Genomic DNA, 24,348 nt, shown 5'->3' with positions numbered 1-24,348 from the left:
ATTAAACTAATTCACTTGAGAAAAACGAATAAAAATCTCTTAATTAACACTTCTTCAACTTAATATCTAAATGAAAAGTCTTATTTTAATACCACACAAAGCACGTAAACAATAAATGAAAAATTTCTTATGACAATTTAAGCTTGTAAACGAAATTGTTTGGAGTCAATGTCAATATAAATATACACCATTAACATTATAAGCATTAACTCGTTAAGCTCCTCCCATTTTTGTGACGTCAGACTTGGGCTGTCTGAAATGAAAACGTGTTTTTAAACGTCTTTTAACGTCATTAATCTTACGTATTTAAAATCACCTACAAAAGACGTTTATACGACGTAATGTTCAAACACGTGTATATATTTAACCAAAAGCTGACGTTTCCTCGACGTTATTGACGTCACTTGGTTGTCTGGGAAGTTGACTCTGAACTCTGAACTGAAGTTGCGTCCTCACCGTCCTCAATGTGAAGACATAATATTGTTTATTTAGCAACGCTCGTGCTCCGTGGGAGTCATATAATGCCCAAGGGCCATATCCTTGGGGATTGTGCCTATCCTTTGGAATTTTCATTTATTTAATATGTCAATGTAAGACATTTAGTCAATAATTAAAGTGTGTTAACCTATGTGTTTTTGGTGGCTCAGCATATCGTGCCTGTAACAGCACTGATGATGCTCTTTTTAGAGCGAAAACGTGCTGTGATAAATATAGCCTTTAAGGGTTTTTAAATAAATATACTTAAAGGAATTTTTCATTAAATTTATTCATTTTATTAATAATTATTAATTATAACATTGTTTTAATGTTTATATATTTTGTAGAATGTATGCAAAGAAGCAGATTCGAAACGCGAAGACATGAAATGGCTAGTCCAAACTCTAGATTCCCTAACATCTCACTGCCCTGAAGACCAAGCATTGTCGGAGCAGAAACAGTTAGAAGCCCTAATCATCCGGTATAAGAACCTGATCCCTACTCTCGAAATCACTATGGTGAAAACAGATACTCTTTCAAAATGCTACACCTACAGAAGAGAAGTCAAAGAGATTTGCCAATTGTTGACGCAGGTGCGCGAACAATCTAGAGTGCAAAGACAACCAGAATCTTTGGAAGTCGTTAAGCAGAACATCAAAAAACAAGAAATGGCTATTTCTCACTTGGACCAACAAAGGCCTACGGTAATGTCGTTACTGCAAAGAGGAAAGGAGCTTACTAGAGACGAACATGCGCCCAACTTTATGCAACAAGAAGTTAAAACACTTGAAACTGGTTGGACTACTACCTACGACGAAACTGTAGATACTCTACATAAATTAATAGACACTCATCACGTTTGGACGAATTACACTGAGCAAAAACAAGAAATTACAGATCTTCTGCAAAAGGCACAGACAGATCTGCAACGTATTACTCCACAACAATATGGTGCTGTTCCTACAGAGTTAGCCAAAAAACAAGAGATCATTACAAACTTGAGAGATGCTCAGGAAGATATGATGGCTAAACTTACCTACTTAAGCGAAAATCTTAGTAAACAGGTGCCAGATCAGAAACCAAAATTGGACACAGAAATTAAACAGATAGAGCAAAATCTGAATGACACTTTAACCACTGTTAAAGAAAATGTGACTTTGTTGGAACAATATAACACCAAAATGAACACAATTTCACATCAGTTGAACAATGTTCAAAGTTGGACTGTCCACGAAGCTCCCCAACTACTAACTTCCATAGATGTATATGCAATAACCCCAAAGGACAGGGTAGAGAAGATAGAAATGCTTCAAAAAGAAGTCGAATCCAAAAAGAAAGTACTACATGAACTGAATGAACAAGCGCACCAAATATTGGTTGAAGATACTCCTGAAGCTAGAAAACTGAAAGGACATATAGCACAGATTCAAGAAAGGGTTGATGTATTAAACCAAAATATCCAAAGTCAGTCCGCAATCGTGTCTGATGATTTCCAAAATTGGGAAGCCTATCAGGCTAGCTTACAAGATATAACTCCCTGGATCGAGGATTCCGAAGTTAAACTACAAATGGGATTGCAGAAACCTGCAACGCTCGAAGAAGCTGTGCAAATTCAGAACCAAGCCAAACAATTCCAAAAGGAAGTTAACCAACAATTGGACAAACTACAAGGTGTTGCAAGCTTGACACAGAAGATATCCATACAGACGCATGCGCCTGATGAAGTAGACTCTGTTCAGACTAGAGTGTCTGTTATACAAGATACGGCTGCCCAATGGGGCCAAAAACTAGACAAACTAGTAGCCAACTGGGTTGACTTTGACAAGAATGTCCAGCATTTAGAGAATTGGGTCGTCAAAAGTGAAGAAGCATTGAATGCGAAACCTGTTAATGTAAAAACTCCAAATATAGACAAGTTGGAGAAAGAATTAGCCAAACTTAAAGCCTTTAATAACGAAATTTCAGAGCAGCAAGCAAAACTCATTTCACTGACCCAAAGTTCGGACAGCATCAGCTACAATATCAGCCCAGAAGGAGCTGCGCTGGTAAAAGAGCAAGTGCAAGAACTTAAAGGCCAGGTTGCTAAATTAGCCGATAGTACTAGAGCCAAGATTAACGAAATATCAGATGCTATTTTGATGAAGCATGATTTCCAGACCAAAGTAGCTGACTATGGCAACTGGATGGAATCGATGAAAGCCAATATAGCTCAGTTAGATGAAGTACCAGCCGAAAAGGTTGATACAAGTATAATGAATATACATACATTACTACAGGAGTATTCCGATAAACAACCTCTGTTTAATACCATATACAGTGAGATCAAAGAAATCTCGTTGCAGTCGCCACAGAAGGCAGTGGAACCTATAGCCCAAGAGTATTCCACCTTAGTACAGCAAAACCAAGACATCCAGCATAAATTAGAAGAAAAGATGACTCAGCTACAAAGATGGAGTGAGCTTCTTAACTGGCATACAGATACCATGAATCAACTATCGCATATTAAGTATCAAGTTGATGCAGAAAAACTAAGTCCAGAAGAGCTGAAGAAACTTATTTCGGAAACAGACAACGTATTGGAAAAACTGATCACCTGGAAGGAGGCAGCTCAAGATATAAACAAGAGTAACATTACTATTCTAGATAAGCAATCTGGTTTGCCCAGAACAGCAGAAAATGTCGTACGAGAAATAGAAGTGAACACTATAAACCTCAAAGGACAACTAGCAAACAAAGTAGATGCTCTACAAACACTAATGGAGCAGCGTAATCAATACACTGCACTGCAACAGGACGCTATCTCAGATTTGGACAAAACGAAAGCTCAACTAGCAGCTATTATGAGCGAAGTGAAACACTCAAGCGATCTTCCGAAAGCAGTCGAAAACTTGAACAACCTCTTGGAGGAACAAGCTGCTAAATCTGCTCTAAAGAACCAGCTTCACACCGAAGCTATGCAGTTAATGAAGAAGGACATCCAGAATGTATCTGCCATACAGAATTCGCTAAGTGCGATCGAACGCATGTTTGGAAAAGTGAATGATGATATTCGAGAAGATCATTTAAAACTGTCAGATATTATATACGCCTGGAACGACTTCCAGGAATCTAAGGATAGAATTGTTACTGATATAGGAAAAATTGATAAAAGTGGGGAAAATTTGGACGTTCCAAACGATATTTTCCAAGCTAGCTTAAATTGTGAAAAGGCGAAGAAAGCTCTGGAAGCTATAAAACGATCAAAAGCAGCATTGGATAAGGCAGACCTTAAAGCACAAGCTGTCATTAAAAAATCGGAGAACATCCCTGGAATTGAGTCAGAAGTTAGAAGAGACTTAAAAATATTGAACGATGCTTGGTCGAACATATACGAAAGAATTCTGAAGAACGTGCAACAAACTGAGTCACAAGCAGCAATTTGGAAGCATATAGAAGACACCAAGACGACATTGATGCAGTGGTTGAGTGAACAAAACAACGAAATTATCAAAGCAGCCGAAAAACCTAACGAAAAGGAACTAGCTGCTGCTAAATTGAGCAAATATAGAGAAGAATTGCCAGCGCAATTGAGGTTAAACCAAAGCATACCTCACAAATACTCGCAACTTTTGAGCTCCACAGACGGCAAGGAAGTCCCAACCCTACAATCTTTGGTGACAGTGTTGAACGAAGGATTTGCTACACTTGAAGAGAACGCTAGACAGTTAGAAGCATTAACTTCAACATTCAACGAAAACGAGAAAACCATCAGGAAGAACATCAAAGAAACTGGAAACAAAGTCTCGTCATTAAGAGAAGAAATAGTCAAATGCGAAGACTTATCAGGAGATAATGCGAAGATATTGGAACGATTACTAAAGATTAGAAGCTTAAAGGACGATCTTAAGAACTACGATAGTGATATTAAGCAAATTGAACAAGACATACAAACAATGAAAGCCAATTATCCAAATTTTGAAAACACTTTAAGCAAAGAGCAACAAGCTTTGAAGAAAAGGTATGATACAACTGTTTCCTATGCCGACAAAATTGAACACACTTTGTTGTCCTTCCTCAAGAAGTTCCACAACGAAAAGTATGGTGCTTTGCAAAGAATTATAAACACACATAAGGAAAAGATTCAATGGTGTTTACCTGAAGCTACAAGCGACAAATACAACCTACAAGTAAAATTAAATGCTTTAGAGCCTATTCAGGCTGTACTTGACGACTGTAATAAACGTAAGGATGAATTGCAGGAATCCATAAAGGCTCTTGGACAAATCGAGAAACCAGAATCAGTTAAACTACAACAAGCTGAACTGGACCACTTACTTCTAGACCTGGACAACTTAAATCAACAGTATGTTAGTACCAAAGACATACTAGAAAGCAATATAGCTCTGCACGACCAGTACGAAAATCTTTCAGAGAGTGTTTCCAATTGGTTGAAAGAAACAGAGAATAGAGTAAAAGCAGAGAGTAGTCTACAAATTGATCTTAAAAATATCGACACTAAAGTTAGAGAAGCTAGAGCTCTGCTTCAAGATGTCAAAGACTATCAACCAGAAATTGAAAAATTGACACCTATCAGTGAAGAATTGGTGAAAGCCATGCCAGAAAGTCGCATAGCACCGTTTGTGCAACATTTAAATAACAGATACCAAGCAATTAACAAATTTTTAGTCCACTACATCGATAAACTAAATGAACTCGACAAGTACAAAGGAGTCTATAATAATTGTATTCAAGATGTAGAAAACTGGTTGGTAAAAGCTGAAGAAAAAGTTAATACCTTCTCGAAGAGTGCCAGGAAACCTAACAGTACCATATTGGAGGAACTTAAGAACTTCGCACAAGAAAAAGAAGTTGGTCAAACTCTCTTAACAAGAGCTGTTGAACATGGAGAAGCTTTATTCCCAGGAATAACTCCAGAAAATAGGGATATCATTAGAGCTGAACTCAGAAACCTGCGGGACAAATCAGAAGTACTGATTGACAAAGTGAACAAAATATACAAACAAGTGGAGGCAACGTTGATGCAAAGGCATTCATTTGATGATAGTTTACAACAGGTAAAACTGTGGATAGATGACGCAGAAATGAAGCTAGGTGAAGAAGGTAAGCTGGACGCTACTTTGTTGGACAAAAAACAAACTCTACACAACTACAAGATATTATCCCAAGACGTGAACTTGCACAAAACAATTTTGAAACAACTTCAAGACAAAATAGGTAATTTATCTGATGCTGATTCCGAATCTAAGCTAGATGAAAACCTGCAGAAATACAACAGTCTTGCGCAAGAAGTAGAAAACAGAATTGAAGTTGCAGATGAGTATGTAACTAACCACGAAGCTTACAATCAAGCTATTGAAAAATGTCGCGATTGGCTCAGTGCATTAACAAACGAAGCTGCCTTATTGGTCGATGAATCATCAACCGAGAGCCCAGAAGCAAAACTAGCAATAGTAGACAATCTCTTGTCGCAAAAAGAAGAAGGTGACAAGATCATAGCGTCTTGCAAGCAACAACTAGAAACTGTTTTGACTCAAACTGCAGCTCCTGGTCATCCTTCGCTAATAAACAATTTTGAAGAGCAGGAAAAGTCATGGCAGAGATTCCTGGACCTGTGCGAGGAAGCCCAAGAGAAACTCAATGAGATACAAGTACAACACGCTGAGGTATCTAAAATAATGGACGATCTGGAAACTTGGTTGAAGTCTAGAGAAAACTTTGTCAAAGATCAAAGTTTGAAGAACACCGAAGATACTAAAAAGGCTCATTTAGAAAAGTTGGAATGCTTGGAAAAGGAAGTTCAACAAAAGGAACCTGACTTTAGTAAGTTCCTGGAAATGAGCAAGTCTCTAGAAGTCGATTCTAGAGTATCTCAGATACCAACCAGATATCAGTCTCTAAGAAATGCTGTGAAAGAGAATCGTAACAAATACCAAACATTTGTAGCCGAGCACCATGACTTTAACGGCAAGTATAACGAGTTTTTGAACTGGTTAACGAACAAAGAGGAAGCTCTTCAAAATTTTTCTCAAATTGTAGGTGACTTGAACGTTCTACAAACTCGACAGAAGGATATTAAAGACCTTATCGACGAAAGAAATGCGAGAATTCCAGAATTTGAAACTTTGATCGACAAAGGTGAAAAGTTGTATGCACACACATCACCAGATGGCAGGGAAATCATAAGGCAGCAGTTAAAGAACTTGAGAACTATCTGGGATGCACTAACAGAAGACTTGCAGAGTACAAGTAATAAACTAGAGCAATGTTTAACTCAGTTCTCCGATTTTACTGTGACTCAAGAACAACTGACCAAATGGCTAAAGGATGTAGAGAAAGCTATGCACCAGCATACTGAATTAAAGTCTACTTTACAAGAAAAACGAGCTCAGTTGCAAAACCACAAGATCATGCACCAAGAAATTACTTCTCACCAACAACTTGTTGAATCCGTTTGTGACAAAGCACAGCAGCTGGTAGACCAGACTCATGATAAATCCCTCAATATTTACCTCCAATCTATCAAACAACTTTTCTTAAACATAGTCAGCAAATCTGAAGAGCTGCTAAGGAATTTAGAAGAATGTGTAGATAAGCACAGTAGCTATAACCAACTACTGAATGACTTTAAGAAGTGGGTGGAAAATCAAAATGAAAGACTTCAGGAATTTGTTGACACGACTGGAGAAAAGAACGATATTAACAAGAGGATTGAAAACATTCATGGAATCAAGAGAGACAGCGAGTCAAAGGGACCGCAATTATTGGATAATCTGAAGCAAAATGTAATAGCTGTAGCTAAAAGTACTGCTCCTAAAGGGGTCGATAACCTAAAGAGAGAATTAGCAAGTATGGAAGAATTGTTGAACAATCATCTTCAAGCTATTAACAATACGTTAGATAAGCAAAACGAGGTACTGAAACAATGGGATGATTTTGAAACTGCTTTGGAATCGTTGAATCAGTGGTCCAAAGCTGTTGAAGCTGAATTTAGAGACCAGCCTCTTCAAGCTACCTTACCAGACAAAGAAAACAAATTGAAGCTTCTGCAAGGTCAGCGAGAACTCATTTCTGCCAAAGAAAAAGATATTGACGACTTTGTTGATAAGAGTCATGCGTTGTTAAAATCTAGTGGATCACAAAGAATCAAACCTGTTACATCTCAAATCAGTAATAGATTCCAGAACTTGCATACTCTAACAAAAGACATCATTAATAGATGGCAAAATATTGTTGACGATCATAAAAAGTATAAACAACGATTGGAAGAGACATCTGCATGGTTAGTACCCTTGGAGGAGCATTTACAGGCTCTCAAACAAGGTGAAACCACTGACAGCGCTGAAGCTAACAATAGATTACAGGTTCTTTTATCCGAAGCTGAACAAGGGGAACATAAGTTGAACTCTTTGACATTGCTTGGTGAGAGGTTGTTGCCTGACACGGCTACAGAAGGCAGAGAAATAATCAGAGGGGAAATCAAGGAGATTAGAGACAGATGGGAAAGTCTAGCTGAAGGTAAATTTCACATTGTTTGTACGTTTTCAGTGACTATTAACGTGTTATTTTCTAGGAGTCAAACAACAGCAGAAACTACAAGAATCACAGACATTACAGCTGGCTAATTATCAGGATCTGCTTCAACAAGCTTTGTCGTGGTTGGATTCGATTGAGAAACAAGTTAAACTTGAACCCAGCTCATGGACCTCCATCCAGGAAGTTAGGGCGAAGTTGTTAAAGCATAAGACAACTCAGCAGGAGATAATAACTCACAAGAGGTTTATCGAAGGTAAATCCATTTTGGTATTAAGATGAAATTTTTATGGAAATATTGCTCCTTAGTGTTTGTTACCATTATCTTTATTTTTTTTTCTTTTGATCATGAACAAGATGATAATATGAGCACTTTGTCTAGTCATACCTCGATTACTGAACGAGCATAGTAATACAACTACGTAATCAAATGGGTCTAAGCCGATACATTGTCCAGCTATGGAGACCTGGGCAAAGAAGTGAGAGATCATGTACAAAAGACAAATATAATACCAGGATGTTTTAATAATACTATATTAGTCTAGTCGCAACATAGGGGGTCCCGTGGACACTTTTAGTTCGCCGCGATTTGATGGTGATATTATAGGTTTTTTGGATCACTGAATCCAATGAAAGTGGTCTGGAAGCCCAAATGTGGTGCGTTTAATTGTTATTAACAAATTATGGGAAAATTAGGTGTTTTTCAGGAATTATTAGAAGCCCTGTAAATAAATTGATAGTATTAAGGTCTTCTCTGGTGTATTTTTGGTCGTTGAATCGAATGCGACTAGTCGCGATTACTCAAAATATGGTCTTATTTTGTTAATAACAAAATAATAGTTTATTCGCCGAATAGCTAGAACTGCGCTATCTACAGCAAGTTTGTAGTCTTTTTCATAGTATTTTTATACGCTAAATCGATTGCCGCTAGTCGTGATAGCTTAAACTACGTTCAGACTTTGTTATTAATAAATTATTGCAAAAATAACGGTTTATAGTACGTTCACTCTCGGTTTTTGCTCTAAATTTTAAAAACCACTTGGATTGACATGAAATTTGGCATACACGTAGCTAACATGTCAAACAAAACAAGTGATATTGTGCCGATGTCTGCTTTTACCCTGGGGGTGAGTTTCACCCCTTTTCGAGGGTGAAAAAAGAAACCTTTAAAATAAATCCGGAAGTGGATAAACTGATTAATTCTAAGCAACTTTTGTTCTATACAGTTTTTTCACTAAGTCAATACTTTTCGAGTTATTTGGTTGTTTTGTTGAAAAATTAACATATTCACTCGCAAATAACTCGAAAAGTATTGACTTTGTGAAAAAACTGTATAGAACAAACGTTGCTTAGAATTAATCAGTTTATCCAATTCCGGACTTATTTTAAAGGTTTCTTCTTTCACCCCCGAAACGGGGTGAAACTCACCCCCAGGGTAAAAGCACACATCGGCACAATATCACTTGTTTTGTTTGACATGTTAGCTACGTGCATGCCAAATTTCATGTCATTCCATTTGGTTTTTTAAAATTCACAGCAAAAACCGTGAGTAAACGTACTATAAACCGTTATTTTTGCAATAATTTATTAATAACAAAGTCGGAACGTGGTTTAAGCTATCACGACTAGTGACAATCGATTTAGTACTATGAAAATACTATGAAAAAGACTACAAACTTGCTGTAGGTAACGCATTTCAAGCTTTTCGGTGAATAAACAATTATTTTGTTATTAACAAAATAAGAACACATTTTGAGTAATCGCGACTAGTCGCATTCGATTCTGCGACCAAAAATATACCAGAGAAGACCTTAACACTGTCTATTAATTTTCAGGGCTTCCTTATTCCTGAAAAACACCTAATTTTACCATAATTTGTTAATAACAATTAAATGCACCACATTTGGGCTTCCAGACCACTTACATTAGATTCAGCTACCCAAAAAACCTATAATACCATCATCAAATCGCGGCGAACTAAAAGTGTCCACGGGACCCCCTACAGGGTGGGGCATTAGTGTGACAAAGTCCAATTACTCGTTTGTCGTAAGAGATACGAAAAAAAGTTATTTAGGTAAAAGTTGGGGCACACATAGTATCACATTTTAAGAATAGTTTCAAATATACAGGGGCGTCCGTATTGACAGGGTGACACAAACTTATGCTTTTTTAAATGGAACATCCTGTATATTTTTACATTTTTGGATTCTCCTCGATGTTTCCTTTCTTAAAATATTTGATTTTGTAATATTATACGAGCTAGTTTAAAAGTTATTTACGTTTTTTTGTTAATTTCGTAGCAAAATCTACACCCTGTAGAATTGTAGTGATTTGACATCAAATTTTCTATTTACATTGAAAGGATTTTCAGTATAGTCTACTACTGTTAATCATTAATAGTATAGCGAAATGTTTAATTTTAGTATACAGGGTGGGTCGAAACGCGGAATGAGTATTTTCTGAGTTTTCTTAAATAGAACACCCTGTATTTTAGTATTGTAATGAAATTATATTTTATGGTACTTTTTTATTTCTTAAGCATTCCCTATACCTAATTGCTTTAATTTGTAAGTTATTCGTCATTCTTTAAACAAACATTAATTGCAAGAAAAATTACAAAAAATTTCATTAGGTAGCCGTGAAAATATCCAATCAAAAGTAATTTTTCGAAAAAAAAAATACATAATAATCCAGCCTGATCCTTGATTTATTAATATTGGATGAGATATCCAAATACATTCGTAGTTAAAGTGGTTGGTGCTTAAAATATGAATCAAACATACAAAATTCTGCCTAGTTGTCTATGACACAAAATTTGCTTAGGCATTTGACATTATACTATTTATATAGTTCCAGTTGATTTGATACCATTACTAATATTAATTTTTCTAATGAGGAACGGATTAAAATGGCTTTGTGCTAGGAGAGTATAACAAAAATGAGCTACTTGCAATAAAAATTTATCATCAGCAATTCCCTGATAGGCGATAACCAAAAAGAGAAACTTTTGAAAGTATACTAACGGTTTCAACAGGCTAGATACTTAGATTTTAAGAACGATTGTACTAATATGCAGATCCTCAGTGACACTAAGGATTACATTAATTGCTGTTTTCTTCACTTACAATAGTTTTTATTCGAGCAGATTTATCATAATCTAAGTGATCAGTCCGTTGAAACCGTTCTAGTATATTTTTAAACGTTTCTCTTCTTAGTTGTCGTCTATCAGGGAATTTCTGATGAAAAATTCTTATTGCTAGTAGCACATTTTTGTTATATTCCACTAGCACCAAACCCTTATTAATCAGTTTCTCATAAGAAAAATACATATTAGTAATGGTAACAAAGCAACTGGATCTATAAAAATAGTATAATGTCAAATTTTTAAGGAAATTTAGTGCCATAGCCGACTAGGTAGGATATTGTATGTTTTTATTAAAATTTTGCGCACCAACAAACTTAACTACGAATTTATTTGGATATTTCATCCAATAGTAATAAATTAAGGATCAGACTAGATTATGACGTATTTTCTTTTACAAAAATTATTTTTGATTAAATATTTTCACAGCCACCTAATAAAATTTCACATGATTTTTTTACAATTAATGTTTGGCTTAAAGAATCACGAATAAATTACAAATTAAAGCACTTAGGTATAGGGAATGCTTAAGAAATAAAAAAGTACCATAAAATATCATTTCATTACAATACTTAAATACAGGGTGTTCCATTTAAGAAAACTCAGAAAATACTCATTCCGAGTTTCGCCCCACCCTGTATACTAAAATTAAACACTTCGCTATACTGTTAATGTTTAACAATAGTAGACTATATAATATTAAAAATCGTTTGAACATAAAATAAAAATTTGATGTCAAATCACTAAAATTCTACAGGGTGTAGATTTTGCTACGAAATTAACAAAAAAACGTAATTAACTTTTAAACTACCTCCTATAATCTTACAAAACCATATATTTTAAGAAAGGAAATATCGAGGAGAATCCAAAAATGTAAAAATATATAGGGTGTTCCATTAAAAAAAACATAAGTTTGTGTCATCCTCTCAATACGGACGACCCTATATATTTGAAAATATTTTTAGATTATGGTACTATGCGTGTTCCAACTTTTACCTAAATAACTTTTTTTCCTATCTCTTACGACAAACGAGTAATTGGTCTTTGTCACACTAATGCCCCACCCTGTATATTGCGACTAGACTATATGGTAAAACCGACATATGTATTAACACTGAGATGAAGTCAAGAATCAATCAATAAACGAGTAGACACTAAATAGAAAAAAAGAATGGAGTAGCATTCGTCAAGTATCAGTCTGCTAGAGAACAAGCAAAATTGCTTATAAAGAGGAAGGAAAAGAAAAAGAAATTTATTTATATTCTTGTTGCATCTGCGAACGTTTGATTTTTATGTCTTTTCTCTTTCATCTTTTGCGATATATATTTCATCTTCTATCATTAATGTAATTTTTGAATTTTGTGTATATTAAAAGTGGTATTTAAATTGCTTTAGGTGTCACTGAAAAAGCACAATCTTTGGCTCAGCTCACTAACAGTTCTGAGAAGAAAGCAGAAATTGACGAAAGTGTTGCTTCCATTAACAACCGATACCAAAATGTGCTCAAGACAGCACAGAACAACACCAAGCAGTTAGAGGAGTGTCTGGACATATACCAGCAGTTCTATGACCTTCACAAAGCACAACAAGATGAGCAAAAGCAACTGTGGGAGAAATTGAACAGCAATTTGGACTATGGTGGAAATAAACAAATCCTAGAAAAGAGGTTTGTACTGTAAGTCTTATACCTTAGATTGTTATAACCAGTTATGTTTTTCTTTTAGATTAAGTTATATCACAGACCTACAAGACAGTCTTTCCGACAACATGGCTAAGTTAGATGAGCTGCAGAACTATATAAAACAAAAAGCAACAAGTTTGCCAGCTCGAGCTCAGGAAAATATGCAAAGAGACGTCGACAATCTGAAGTTCGATCGTCAAAAGTTTGTTACCACTCTAGCAGACGTCAAATCTGCTCTGGAGAATAGGTTAAAACAATGGAACGATTATGAAGTTACCATGGATAAGTTGTTATCTTGGCTGGCTGATGCTGAAGTTTCTTTAAAGAGCTATGCACTGAAGAGTACTTTAGAAGAGAAACAGGATCAACTAGATAAATATCAGGTACGTTAGTCTTAATTTATTAAATATTGTAACGGGAAGTAGACTCACCATTCAAATTTATTTGTAGTTTTATTTACTACTACTACTGCATGTCGGTTTATAACGTTGTCCACCGTTTTTCGACTTCTAATCGCCACTTCGTCCAGTTGTTTCATAGGTCCGCTTCTATGTCTCTTCCTCACAGCTCTTTGTCTGTTCCTTCGCTCCAACTGTTTCTCGGTCTACCTCGTTTTCTCTTTCCTTCTGATTACCATTTTAGTGACTCCTTTGGTATTCGTTATTCATCTATTCTTTGTATATGTCCGAACCAGATAAGTTGTTTTATTGGTAAGTCATCTGTGATTGTTCGTTTGATTGCCATTATTTCTGTAATGCGTTCGTTGGTAATCCTTTCTCTTCTAGATCTTCCTGTTGCTCTTCTCCAAAACTCAAGTTTCGTTGCCCTCAGCGTTGCCAGTATTGTTTCTTTCCATGCCATACCTCACAGCTGTATAGAGTCATACTTTTCACTATAGCCTAATAAATTCTCTTTTTATTTTTTTTGCTGATGGATTGGTACCATAAAATACTGTTTAACATTGTGATGGCTTTTCTACCTGCCTTATTTCTTTGTCTTATGGCTTTGTCTAATGTTTCATCGTGCGAAATATTGATACCTAGATATTTGTAGTCGTAGCAGTCCTTTACCGTGGATATGTCATCTAATATGACATCTTTTTGTTGTCCTCCAATGCACAACCCAGGCAACCAAATAACGTTTACAAAACGTTGAAAAGACGTCATAATTATCACCAAACCACGTCAGTTTGTCACGTTTTTTCGACGTCGAAAGTCACGTGAATATGTCCCACCATAACTGACGTCATTTTTATCACGTTTTAAATAGGTGATATAAAAAACGTAGTTTTTATGTCATTTTTAGATTATTTCTCATTTTATGGTTTTAAAAATACATAATAATAATAATTATTCCTATGGGTATTGTTGGTATTGCAATTTTTCATTTAACTGTTTTAAATTTAGCTTATAGGCTAAGGTATACTTACTGTGTCAAAACTGAAACAACATATAAACTAATAAATATTTTATTAACAAATTAATTTAATTAAACCCGATAACACAAAATTAGTTCATTAACAGAAAATATTCACCAAAACAAAACACATAACCTCAAACCGTTTTCAAGAAGAACTATTGCATTAAACTAACTCACAACTCACTTGACAAAAACGAATAAAATCTCTTAATTAACACGTTTCTTCAACTAAATATATAAATGAAAAGTCCTTTTTTACCACACAAAGCACGTAAACAATAAATGAAAAATTTCTTATGACAATTTAAGCTTATAAACGTCAATATACAACATTTAACATTATAAGCATTAACCCGTTAAGCTCCTCCCATTTTTGTGACGTCAGACTTGGGCTGTCTGTAATGAAAACGTATTTTTAAACGTATTTTAACGTCATTACTCTTACGTATTTAAAATCACCTACAAAAAACGTTTATACGACGTACTGTTCAAACACGTGTATATATTGAACCAAAAGCTGATGTTATTGACATCACTTGGTTGCCTGGGAAGTATTCGGTTTTCTCTTTATTGATTTTTAGGCCCCATATATCATACTCTTCAATTAATTTTCGGGCCATATAGTTTAAATCGTCATAATCTTGAGCCATTATTACTTTATCGTCTGAAAAGTTGAGCATATATAGTATATACCATAGTGTTGGTGAGTGGTATCCCCATTCTTCTACATTTTTGTTTCCTTCTTTTTAAAGCACTTTTGAGATATATTTTAAATAAAGTGGGAGACAGGCAGCATCCTAGCTTAATCCTTTTGATATTACAAATCCCGTTGTTATTTGTGTCCCTGTTTTTATTCTTTTTATGAGTTGATTGTATACCAATTTGATTAATTCTATATTAATATTCGTGCTTTCCATTGATTGCCACAGCTTCTTCAGTGGAAGGCTACAATAGGCTCTTCGTAGGTCGACGAACAACATATGAATTTCTTGATTCCGTGCCATATTTTTTTCTATTATCTGGGTTAAGGAGATAGTATGGTCAATAGGATCGACCCGTGCGAAAAAATGTGTAGATATTCGTTTTCCTACATATTGCAGGGACACCACACTTCGAGCAGTATAAAAATTAAGTTTATTATTTTATTACCGACCTTACTTTATTTTATTTTATTTTATTTTATTTTATTATGTTTATGTTTTAATTTACCTTTAGGAACTATCTAGAGTGATCGAGTCTCAAAAAATAGACGTGAAGGAGTTTATTGCGATTTCAGATCAATTAGAACAAGTAAGAATAAGTGTAAACTTTCACACCTCTGTCTATGTAGTACTTGTATTCTACTGTTCTATTCTTATATACGTACATGGTCTAAAAATATTTCAAAGAAATAGAATATCTGGCTAGACTAGTAAATCCGTTTAAAGTATTTAAGGGAGTTTTTTTTTACTTATTTCGGACATTTATTTTTGATGAAAGAAAATTAAAAAAGTCATTTGGGATCATATCGGGTCTTAAAGGTGGATGGATCATCAGTTCAACATTTAGATGCTCCAAAATGCTGGTGACAGTTGGTTGACAGGTGATACTGTCAACATATACATATATACATATACATATAAATTTCATAAATAGGTAGCAACAAAGCCATTGCATATGAATGTAAAAGTTATTCTATTTCTTTGTTTTCCCTAACAGGTGTTGGCTCTTCTTTATTCCTTCAGTTCTTCTTCTATTAGATGTTGTATCGCTATATATTTTACTATAAAACTGTGTCTTATTTGATTTTATATTTTAGGCACTGGCTCTCGCCTTACGACAGAATGAACCCGAGTTCGATAGACTGTCTGACAGTTCAGCAGAACTGGTTCAGAGTAGTGGAGATACCAGAATAGCGAACAACGTCCAACAGATCATTTCCAGATTCCAGTCTGTTCAAGTTACCGCCAAGGAGATCTTCAAGAAGTGCGAACAAGCACTGCAAGACCATAAATTGTTTGCTGACAAGTACAGGCAATGCGCTGACTGGATCACAGTGACAAGGAACAGGTAAGAAAGTCTTTCTTAGTTTATGGTTTGCATATTTTTCTTTTTCTTCAGCCTTCAGTAATCCAACTTTGGACATAGGCCTCCCCCAATTCAATCCAGTGTTGTCTATTTTGCGCCACCTGTTTCCAGTTGTGTCCTCCAAACTTCTTTATGTCATCAGCCCATCACATTTGTGGCCATCCTCTGCTTCTTCTTCCTAACCATGGTCTCCATTGTTGTATTTCGTGATTCCATCTTTTATCCTTTAGTCGGGCATTGTGTCATGCGAAGCTCCATTTTAATTTGGCAGCATGTTCTTCTGCGTCTTTTACTTTGGTTTTGCTTCTAATGCATTTATTTGATTTTTTTTTTCTATAAGCCTCACCCCAAGCTCTTTCCATCGCTCTTTGTGCCTTTACTATTTTATCCATATTGGCCTTGGTGAGTGTCCACGTCTGTGAACCATACGTAAGTATAGGGAGGATACACTGATCATAAACTCTGGTTTTCAAATATTTTTCTATTTTTTTTTTCAAGATCCAACTCAGTTTTCCGAATCCTGCCCACGCTAACCTTATTCTTCTGGTAATTTCGGCAGTTTGATTTTCTTTGTTAACTTTCATTATCTGTCCCAGGTAGATGTATTTGCTTACTGTTTCTAAATGTATGTCATTCAACGTTATTTTTCTAATGTTCGGTGTATTCGTCATTATTTCTGTTTTTTCCAAGTTTATCTTAAGACCTACTTTTTCCGAAGCTTGAAATAGTTGCGTCATCATGGTCTGTAATTCTACGAAACTTGTAGCGAATATTACAATGTCGTCAGCATATCTCAAATTACTAAGTTTTCTTCCATTAACAATTATTCCTTTATCTACCCAGTTAATGATTTTGAACAAGTCTTCAAGTCCCAGTGTGAATAGCTTTGGTGATATAACGTCTCCCTGGCGAACTCCTCTGTTGATTGGTATAGCTTTGGTTTTCTCATCTATTTTTATTTTCATTGCAGCTTTATTATAAGTATTATGTATGAGAATTCTGTATCGAGAATCTATCCTGAAGTTGTTCATAGCTCTCTATTGCCCAAAGTTCTATGGAGTCAAATGCATTTTCATAATCAACGAAGCCAATGTTTTGCATGTTATCTTCTAAAAATCAAGCAATTTTTTGCATATGTTTATCAATAACGGTTTTATTTGAAATGTATGTTTTTCTAGGTACGAGAACTGCTTGAAGGACATAGAGAATGCATCCCGTCAAACTCTCGATGTTCAAGCTAAATCTATCGAAGAACTTTTGGCACAACAGCCCAATGCCACCTCTCTCCTCAACAGCACTATAGAAATGGGCGAAAAACTATACCCCTCTACCTCTCTAGAAGGCAAAGAAATCCTAAATAAACAACTACAAGAACTACGAGACGCCATGGACCTATTATTCGACGAAATAGGCAAAACCGACAGGAACCTTAAGTCCAAGAAAGTCAGATGGTCAGGATTCGAAGAAAGTCTGGCTAAAGTGTCCAGCTGGTTAAAGGACGCCGAGAGACAAACACCACAAGATTTAGAACTGCGTGCCACTTTGGAAGAGAAAAAATCGCAACTTCAAACTTACAGAAACCTCTTACACGACGTGTCGTCACACCAACAAGACATTCTAGATTTGAAAGAAAAAGCTGACAGTTTACCGGAACGAAACGAACTGATTGATAATCAGTACAAGACTGTGTCAGAACAGTATGATAAGTTATCTAAAAAGATGCAAAACTTTGTTGATCAGTATGAAGTTATTGTGAGCAATCATCAACAGTACGAAAAAGCCTTGCAACAGGGACAAGACTGGATAGATACCACCAACAGCAACATTGCTAGCTTGAGTGATCTGGATTTGGACAGGACCAGTTTGCAGTCCAATTTGGAAAGATTAAAGGTAGCGTATTTCTTAGTTATTTTACTCGCTTTATTTGTTAATTCACTATATTTACTGTTTTACAAACTTCTCTCCTACTGGTGATAGCATACCTACTGTTCACACATTTTCTTCCTCTCATTTTAATACTCTCCCCGTATCTTTTTATTTAATATTTTTTCTATTTACAGGTACTAAAGGCATCAATCCGTGACGAAGAATCCAGATTACTTACCATCAAGGCTCTAGGCGACAAAGTAATCCCAGGAACAATCGACTACGGACAGGCAAATATCCGTTCCCAAATAGAAACCTCTCAACAACAATGGGCAGCTCTGGTATCAGCTCTCAATACAGCTATCCAACAATTAGAAACCAAGTTACAATTGTGGTCCGAATACGAATCATTAAAAGATCAATGTCTGCTTTGGATAAGAGAAACAGACAATAAGTTGCATTCTGTAGACCTAAAACCAACAGCAACTGAAAAGAAGAACCAGTTAGATATATTAAAACAGCTCCAAGGAGAAATAAAAGCTAAAGAACTTGAGATAGATCAGGTAACAGAACGAGCCCAGCAATTGAACAAAGGTATAATGGGTAGACCTTCCCAGGTATCAGAACTTGGTGTCAAATACCAACAAATCTGCCAAAAGATTAAAGATCTGACCAACCGCTGGCAACAACACGTTGCAAACCATCAAGATTTTGATTCACAAGTGGATCAGCTTACGCAATGGATGGATGACATTAAAGAAAAACTAGCTTATTGCTCTGAAATTGTTGGAACACCACAAAAAGAGCTTGAATCTAAATTGCAAACAGTGCAAGAACTTGTTTTAAGAAAAGAGGAAGGTTCGTCCAAGCTTCAAGCTTTAGTCGAGCTGGCTCAAACTGTACTAGCCAACACTGCACCTCAAGGTCACAATGCAATTAACGAAACTCTCGCCAGGCTTCAAGAGCAATGGTCAAACTTGGCAGCGGCTATGGTGGAAGCCAAAGGACACTTAGACGATGCTCTTACGAAATGGGCTGAAATGTTGGAAGAGATTAAATCTCTTGTTAAAACGATAGAATCTTTGGAGGCGCAATACGAAGAGTTAGCAGAACCTCAGGCTACACTTACAGAGAAAAAAGCTGTGTTAGCAAGAATAAAAACTTTAGAAGAGAGAACCAGAGCTGAGAAGATCGATGTTGACAATTTGAAAGCACATGTTGCTGAAGTTTTGCAGAAGAAGAAGGGAGGTGAAGCCACTGCGGAAGCACAAGAAACATTGAAACGCTTCGATGCTATTGCAGAAAAGATATTTGTAAGTTTATTTAATTTATTACTTACTTCACAGTATACTTTATAAATTTTTGAAATCAATTGATATTAATAATACTTTTTATGTTATTTAGAAACTATCATTGGACAGAGACGCTCAATACAAGGACCACAAGGTATACAAAGAAGCCCACGATGAAGTCCAGAGGTGGATGACAAGGGCACAAGAAAAAGTGCCACAGTTGCAACGACCACTGGGAGAAAAACTCACCGTAGATACAATCGCAGCACCATTGGATCATCTTCTTAATAAGAAGGCACAAGGAGAAGTCCTACTAGAAAATCTTGAGCATACAGCTCAGGTTGTCCTACCAAATACAAACGCCAAAGGACAAGAACTTATTAACAACGATATAAGGGCTTTGAGGGAATCGTTTGAAAGATTATTTAAGGACTTAAAACAACAAAGAGAGCAGCTGGATGCTGTGTTAGCTAACTGGAGGGAATACAAAGATGAATATGAAAGAGTCTCTGATTGGTTGCAACAGATTGCAATATTGATAAAGAATCAAAAAATCGCTCTTATGTCTACGTTACCGGAAAAAGAAAAACAGGTCAAAGACGTTAAAGATATCTTACAAAAACTTGTCGACGGAAAAGACCAAATAGATAAGTTAAACAATTCAGCAAGTATTTTGTTAAAATCACCATTAGAGAGCCATGTAAATCACCAGCTTCAACAACTCAACTCTAGATATCAGGTGGAATTAAGCTTAGCAAATGACGTGCTAAAGAAAGTTGAAACCAACTACGACCAACACAAAGAATACGCTGATAATCTTGAAAAGACGAGAGCTTGGATCGATAATGCTCGAGAACTAATCAGAAATTGTTCTGAAGCTGTCTCCCATAGTAGCAGGGAAGTCTTACAAGGTCACCTACAACAAATACAAGATCTTCTCCAAAGACGTGAAGACGGACAAAATCTAGTCCATGCTACAGTTAATTGTGGAGAAAAAGTACTGAGAAACACACGATCAGACGGCAGGGAAGCTATTAATAACGAAATAAAAGAAGTCCAAAGTGATTGGGAGAGAATCGTTAAGAAACTGTCCACTACCAAGGTCAATCTAGAAACAGCGCTTCTTCAATGGGCTGACTACGACAGTTCTTACAGCCAGCTACAACAATGGATAACAGACCGGGAAGCTAAATTGCAACAAGTAACTGAACCGAAGATCACAAAGTCTGAAAAGAGAGGACTTGGTAGTTTACCAATTGGTGACAGAAAAGCTACTCTTCGTGAAACTGGAAGCATTCTTCAAGACATCGTTTCTTTCGAACCGATGATCCAATCTGTTGCTTCTAAAGCTGAAGACCTAAAACAGAAAGCCCCAGCCTCAGAAATTTCCACCAAATACGAAACACTGTCTAGACAAGCACAAGAGTTGTACGACAAACAAAAGGAATGTGTTGAGAAACATGAAGCTTTCGTGGAAGCTGCTAATGATCTTCATCAGTGGATACGAAATGCTCGGGAACGTTTGAATAAATGTTCAGAACCTACTGGAGACAAAGAAAGTCTTGGTAGCAAACTTTCCCAGCTTAAAGCTCTTAAAAACGAAGTTCCAGAAGGCCAGAAGAAGCTTGAAACCGCTATTGATCTAGCAGACAAAGCTATAACGTTTGCTTCTGACATGGACAAAGAAATTATTGAAGAAGAAGTTGGTTTGTTACAGGAAGACTTCGATAACTATGTAGAGAATCTTAACCATACAAAGAGTCTCCTAGAAGTTGGTATTGTGAAGTGGACTGAGTACGAAGATCAGTACCGAGATGCTCTAGAATGGTTGTCTCAAACAGAAAAAATGGTACAGTCTTACAATAAGCTCCAAGATAGCTTAGAGGAAAAACGAGCAGTTCTTGAGCATTTCCAATTACAATTACAAGGTCTATTTGATTGGCAATCTGAATTGGATAGATTAAATATGAAGGCGCAGGTCTTATTGGAAACATGCGCAGACACTCGTGTCAGTAATGCAATTACACAGATATCTACAAAATACAACGCGATCCTCTCCTTAGCTAAAGAAATTATGCGCAGACTAGAACTACATTATCAAGAACACCAACAACACAATGCTTTGTGTCAAGAGTGTCAAGATTGGATGGACAGAACCAGAGATAAGCTCAATGGCTGCCTTGAAATACCTTCTACATTGAACGAAGTCAATAATAAGCTGCAAATAGTTAAAAGCATTAGAGCTTCCTTGGAGCAAGGTGAAAATAAGTTGAGGTATATTCAAGAACTAAAGGAACGTGTGATAATGAATACAGAGCAGTCTGGAATTGCTAAGATTAAAGAGGATACTGAAAATCTTCGTCTAGACATGGAAAAACTCTTAAATGACGTGCAAGACGCTAGATCCAAACTGCAAGCTAGAGCCAACCAGTTGGAGGATGTAGACAAGATATACAAGCAATTAGTCGAGTGGTTAGAAGAGCAAGAAAGCCAGATACAGTTGGATGATGGCTATCTTAACGAACTAGGAGAGAAGAAGGCGAAATTAGAGAAACTAAAAGCAATTCAGAAGGAAATCGATTCACACAGCGACTTAGTGGATAAATTACAAAGTAAAATCAGTGAAGATTCTACACTGGTAACAAAAGATTACGAAAATGTCATTCAACGTTACCATAAATTAAAGGAAGACCTAAACTCTTTGATCTCCAACTTACAAACAGAAGTAGCAGACCATGAAAAATATAAAGAATCATATAACTCGGCTTGTGATTGGATCAGGAAGGCTCAAGTTGAGATTCAGTCATGTTCAGACTTGCATCAAGAACTCGACAAGATATTAGAGAAAGAAAGTAAAATTTTGGAAATATCTGACTCACTTAAGGACTGTGACGATCTGATACATCAAACTATCGAGTACAGCATACTAGTTATGAAAACTACTGGCTCCGAAGGTAAAGACATCATCAGAAATGAAATCGAACAACTTAATGCTGATTGGGAAGGTTTGCAATTCATTTGTGAAGACACTAAGAAGTCTTTACAAAACTGTAAAGATGCATGGGAAGAATTTAAGAAGTCTTATAACTCAGTCAACGATGCTATCGATAAATACCAGAAACGTTTGGACGAGAATATTAACGCTGAATATAATGACAAAAATCTGGAACAATGTCGTGCTCTCCTACAAGATATTACAGCGCTGAAACCAGACATGGAACATTTAACAGACGTTTGTGAAAGTCTTATTGAATACTGCGCCATTAGCTGGGTGAGGGACAAAACTGTCCAACTTCAAACAAAATACATTAATCTCTTGACCAACATTCAAAGTCTTGTGTCAAAGATAGAAAAGAACTTGACAGATCAAACCGAGTTTGTTAACACTAAAGCTGAATTAGAGAAATGGCTTCAAGATGCTCATACTGCAGTCCAAGACTGTGTGGGCGTTAGCAAAGAACCTGTCATTAAGGAAAAAATTGGAGTTGTTGGAAATATAGCTGCCAATATGGGAGAAGGTCAAGCCTTGTTGTCAAAACTACAAGATGCATTTGCTAAAGCTATAAATGTAGCAACCAGTGAGAAACAAAACGAACTTAGAGACGACATGACAACTTTAAGGAACAGCTGGGATCAAATCAATATGGATATAAAATCAATCCAAGCACAACTTAAAGCAAGTTTGGCAAGATGGGAAGAATTTAATAACAATAAACAGAAGTTTGAAATATGGTTAAGCAATACAGAAAAGAAACTTCAAGAAAAAACATCAACTAAAGGAGAAGTCAGTGAAATTAAGACTCTGTTGGAAAGATTTAAGAATCTTCAGACTGAAATTCAAAACAAAGAAGCTGATTTGGAAAGATTGAAGACTGAAGCACAAGATTTGAGCAATTGGGTCAAGGAGCCTTCAGTTTTGGAACCAGTCAAAGAATTAGAAACAAGATACTTGAAGTTGTCTGAAGCTTGTAACGCTATTAAAGAATCGTTCGAGCAAGAACTGGAAGATTTCAACATATACCATCAAAAACTTCAAGAAACTGAAAAATGGTTGTTGCAAGTGTCTTTCCAACTTATGGCTCATAATTCCCTGTATATCAGCAACAGAGAACAAACTGAAGAACAGTTGGCCCAACACGAAACACTCCTACAAGAAATTCAAAAGTACCAAGCCACACTAGATGACGTTCGAGCCAAAGGACAAGCCCAAATCAACAAATACGAGAAAGAAGCGCCCATTGTTAAAGACACCATCGAGAGACAACTGAACAATGTTCAAGACAGCTACAATTCGTTATTACAGACAGCAATACAAATCAAAAATAGATTGGCTGATTCTCTTGCTAAATTCAAGGAGTATGAAGATACATTGGATAGCATCATTCAAAATTTGGACGAATACGAGCCAGTTGTAGCCCAAGAAGTTGAAAAGCCCATCGAGAATTTGGCTGATGCTAAAGCACAACTCGAAACTGCCAAGGTGAGTGACATTTTTTTATTAATTAGTCTGACATGTATGAGACACTAGACACTTGACTTTCTTCTTCTTCTTCTTCTTCTTCTTCTTCTTCTTTTTCTTCTTCTTCTTCTTCTTCTGCTTCTTCTTCTTCTTCCTCTTCTTCCTCCTCTTCTTCTTCTTCTTCTTCTTCTTCTTCTTCTTCTTCTTCCTCTTCTTCCTCCTCTTCTCCTTCTTCTTCTTCTTATTCTTCTTCTCCTTCTTCTTCTTCTTCTTCTTTTTCTTCTTCTTTCTCTTCTTCCTCTTCTTCCTCCTCTTCTCCTTCTTCTTCTTCTAATTCTTCTTCTTCTCCTTCTTCTTCTTCTTCTTCTTCTGCTTCTTCTTCTTCTTCTTCTGCTTCTTCTTCTTCTTCCTCTTC

General features: G+C 36.2%; 1 protein-coding gene across 12 annotated transcripts in view; it reads left to right on the top strand.

The window, feature by feature from the left end:
- The window catches only part of LOC114330686 (muscle-specific protein 300 kDa), a 603,413-nt gene that overhangs the window by 328,224 nt on the left and 250,841 nt on the right, over positions 1 to 24,348 (top strand). For 10 of the 12 annotated variants that reach the window (XM_050652274.1, XM_050652273.1, XM_050652278.1 and 7 more), the window contains 9 exons: positions 825 to 7,992; positions 8,048 to 8,263; positions 12,545 to 12,815; positions 12,874 to 13,213; positions 15,465 to 15,539; positions 16,048 to 16,298; positions 17,495 to 18,206; positions 18,377 to 19,495; positions 19,587 to 23,954. In XM_050652274.1, the coding sequence (XP_050508231.1) occupies positions 825 to 7,992; positions 8,048 to 8,263; positions 12,545 to 12,815; positions 12,874 to 13,213; positions 15,465 to 15,539; positions 16,048 to 16,298; positions 17,495 to 18,206; positions 18,377 to 19,495; positions 19,587 to 23,954 (14,520 nt within the window). The remainder of the gene's footprint in view (positions 1 to 824; positions 7,993 to 8,047; positions 8,264 to 12,544; positions 12,816 to 12,873; positions 13,214 to 15,464; positions 15,540 to 16,047; positions 16,299 to 17,494; positions 18,207 to 18,376; positions 19,496 to 19,586; positions 23,955 to 24,348) is intronic. The other 2 variants (XM_050652275.1, XM_050652272.1) reach the window with 1 other exon arrangement.

This window comes from Diabrotica virgifera, chromosome 5, assembly GCF_917563875.1.
Source record: "Diabrotica virgifera virgifera chromosome 5, PGI_DIABVI_V3a".
Taxonomy (NCBI): domain Eukaryota; kingdom Metazoa; phylum Arthropoda; class Insecta; order Coleoptera; family Chrysomelidae; genus Diabrotica; species Diabrotica virgifera.
The sequence above is the reverse complement of the archived record's forward strand: the minus strand, read 5'-3'. Positions and strand labels throughout refer to the sequence as shown.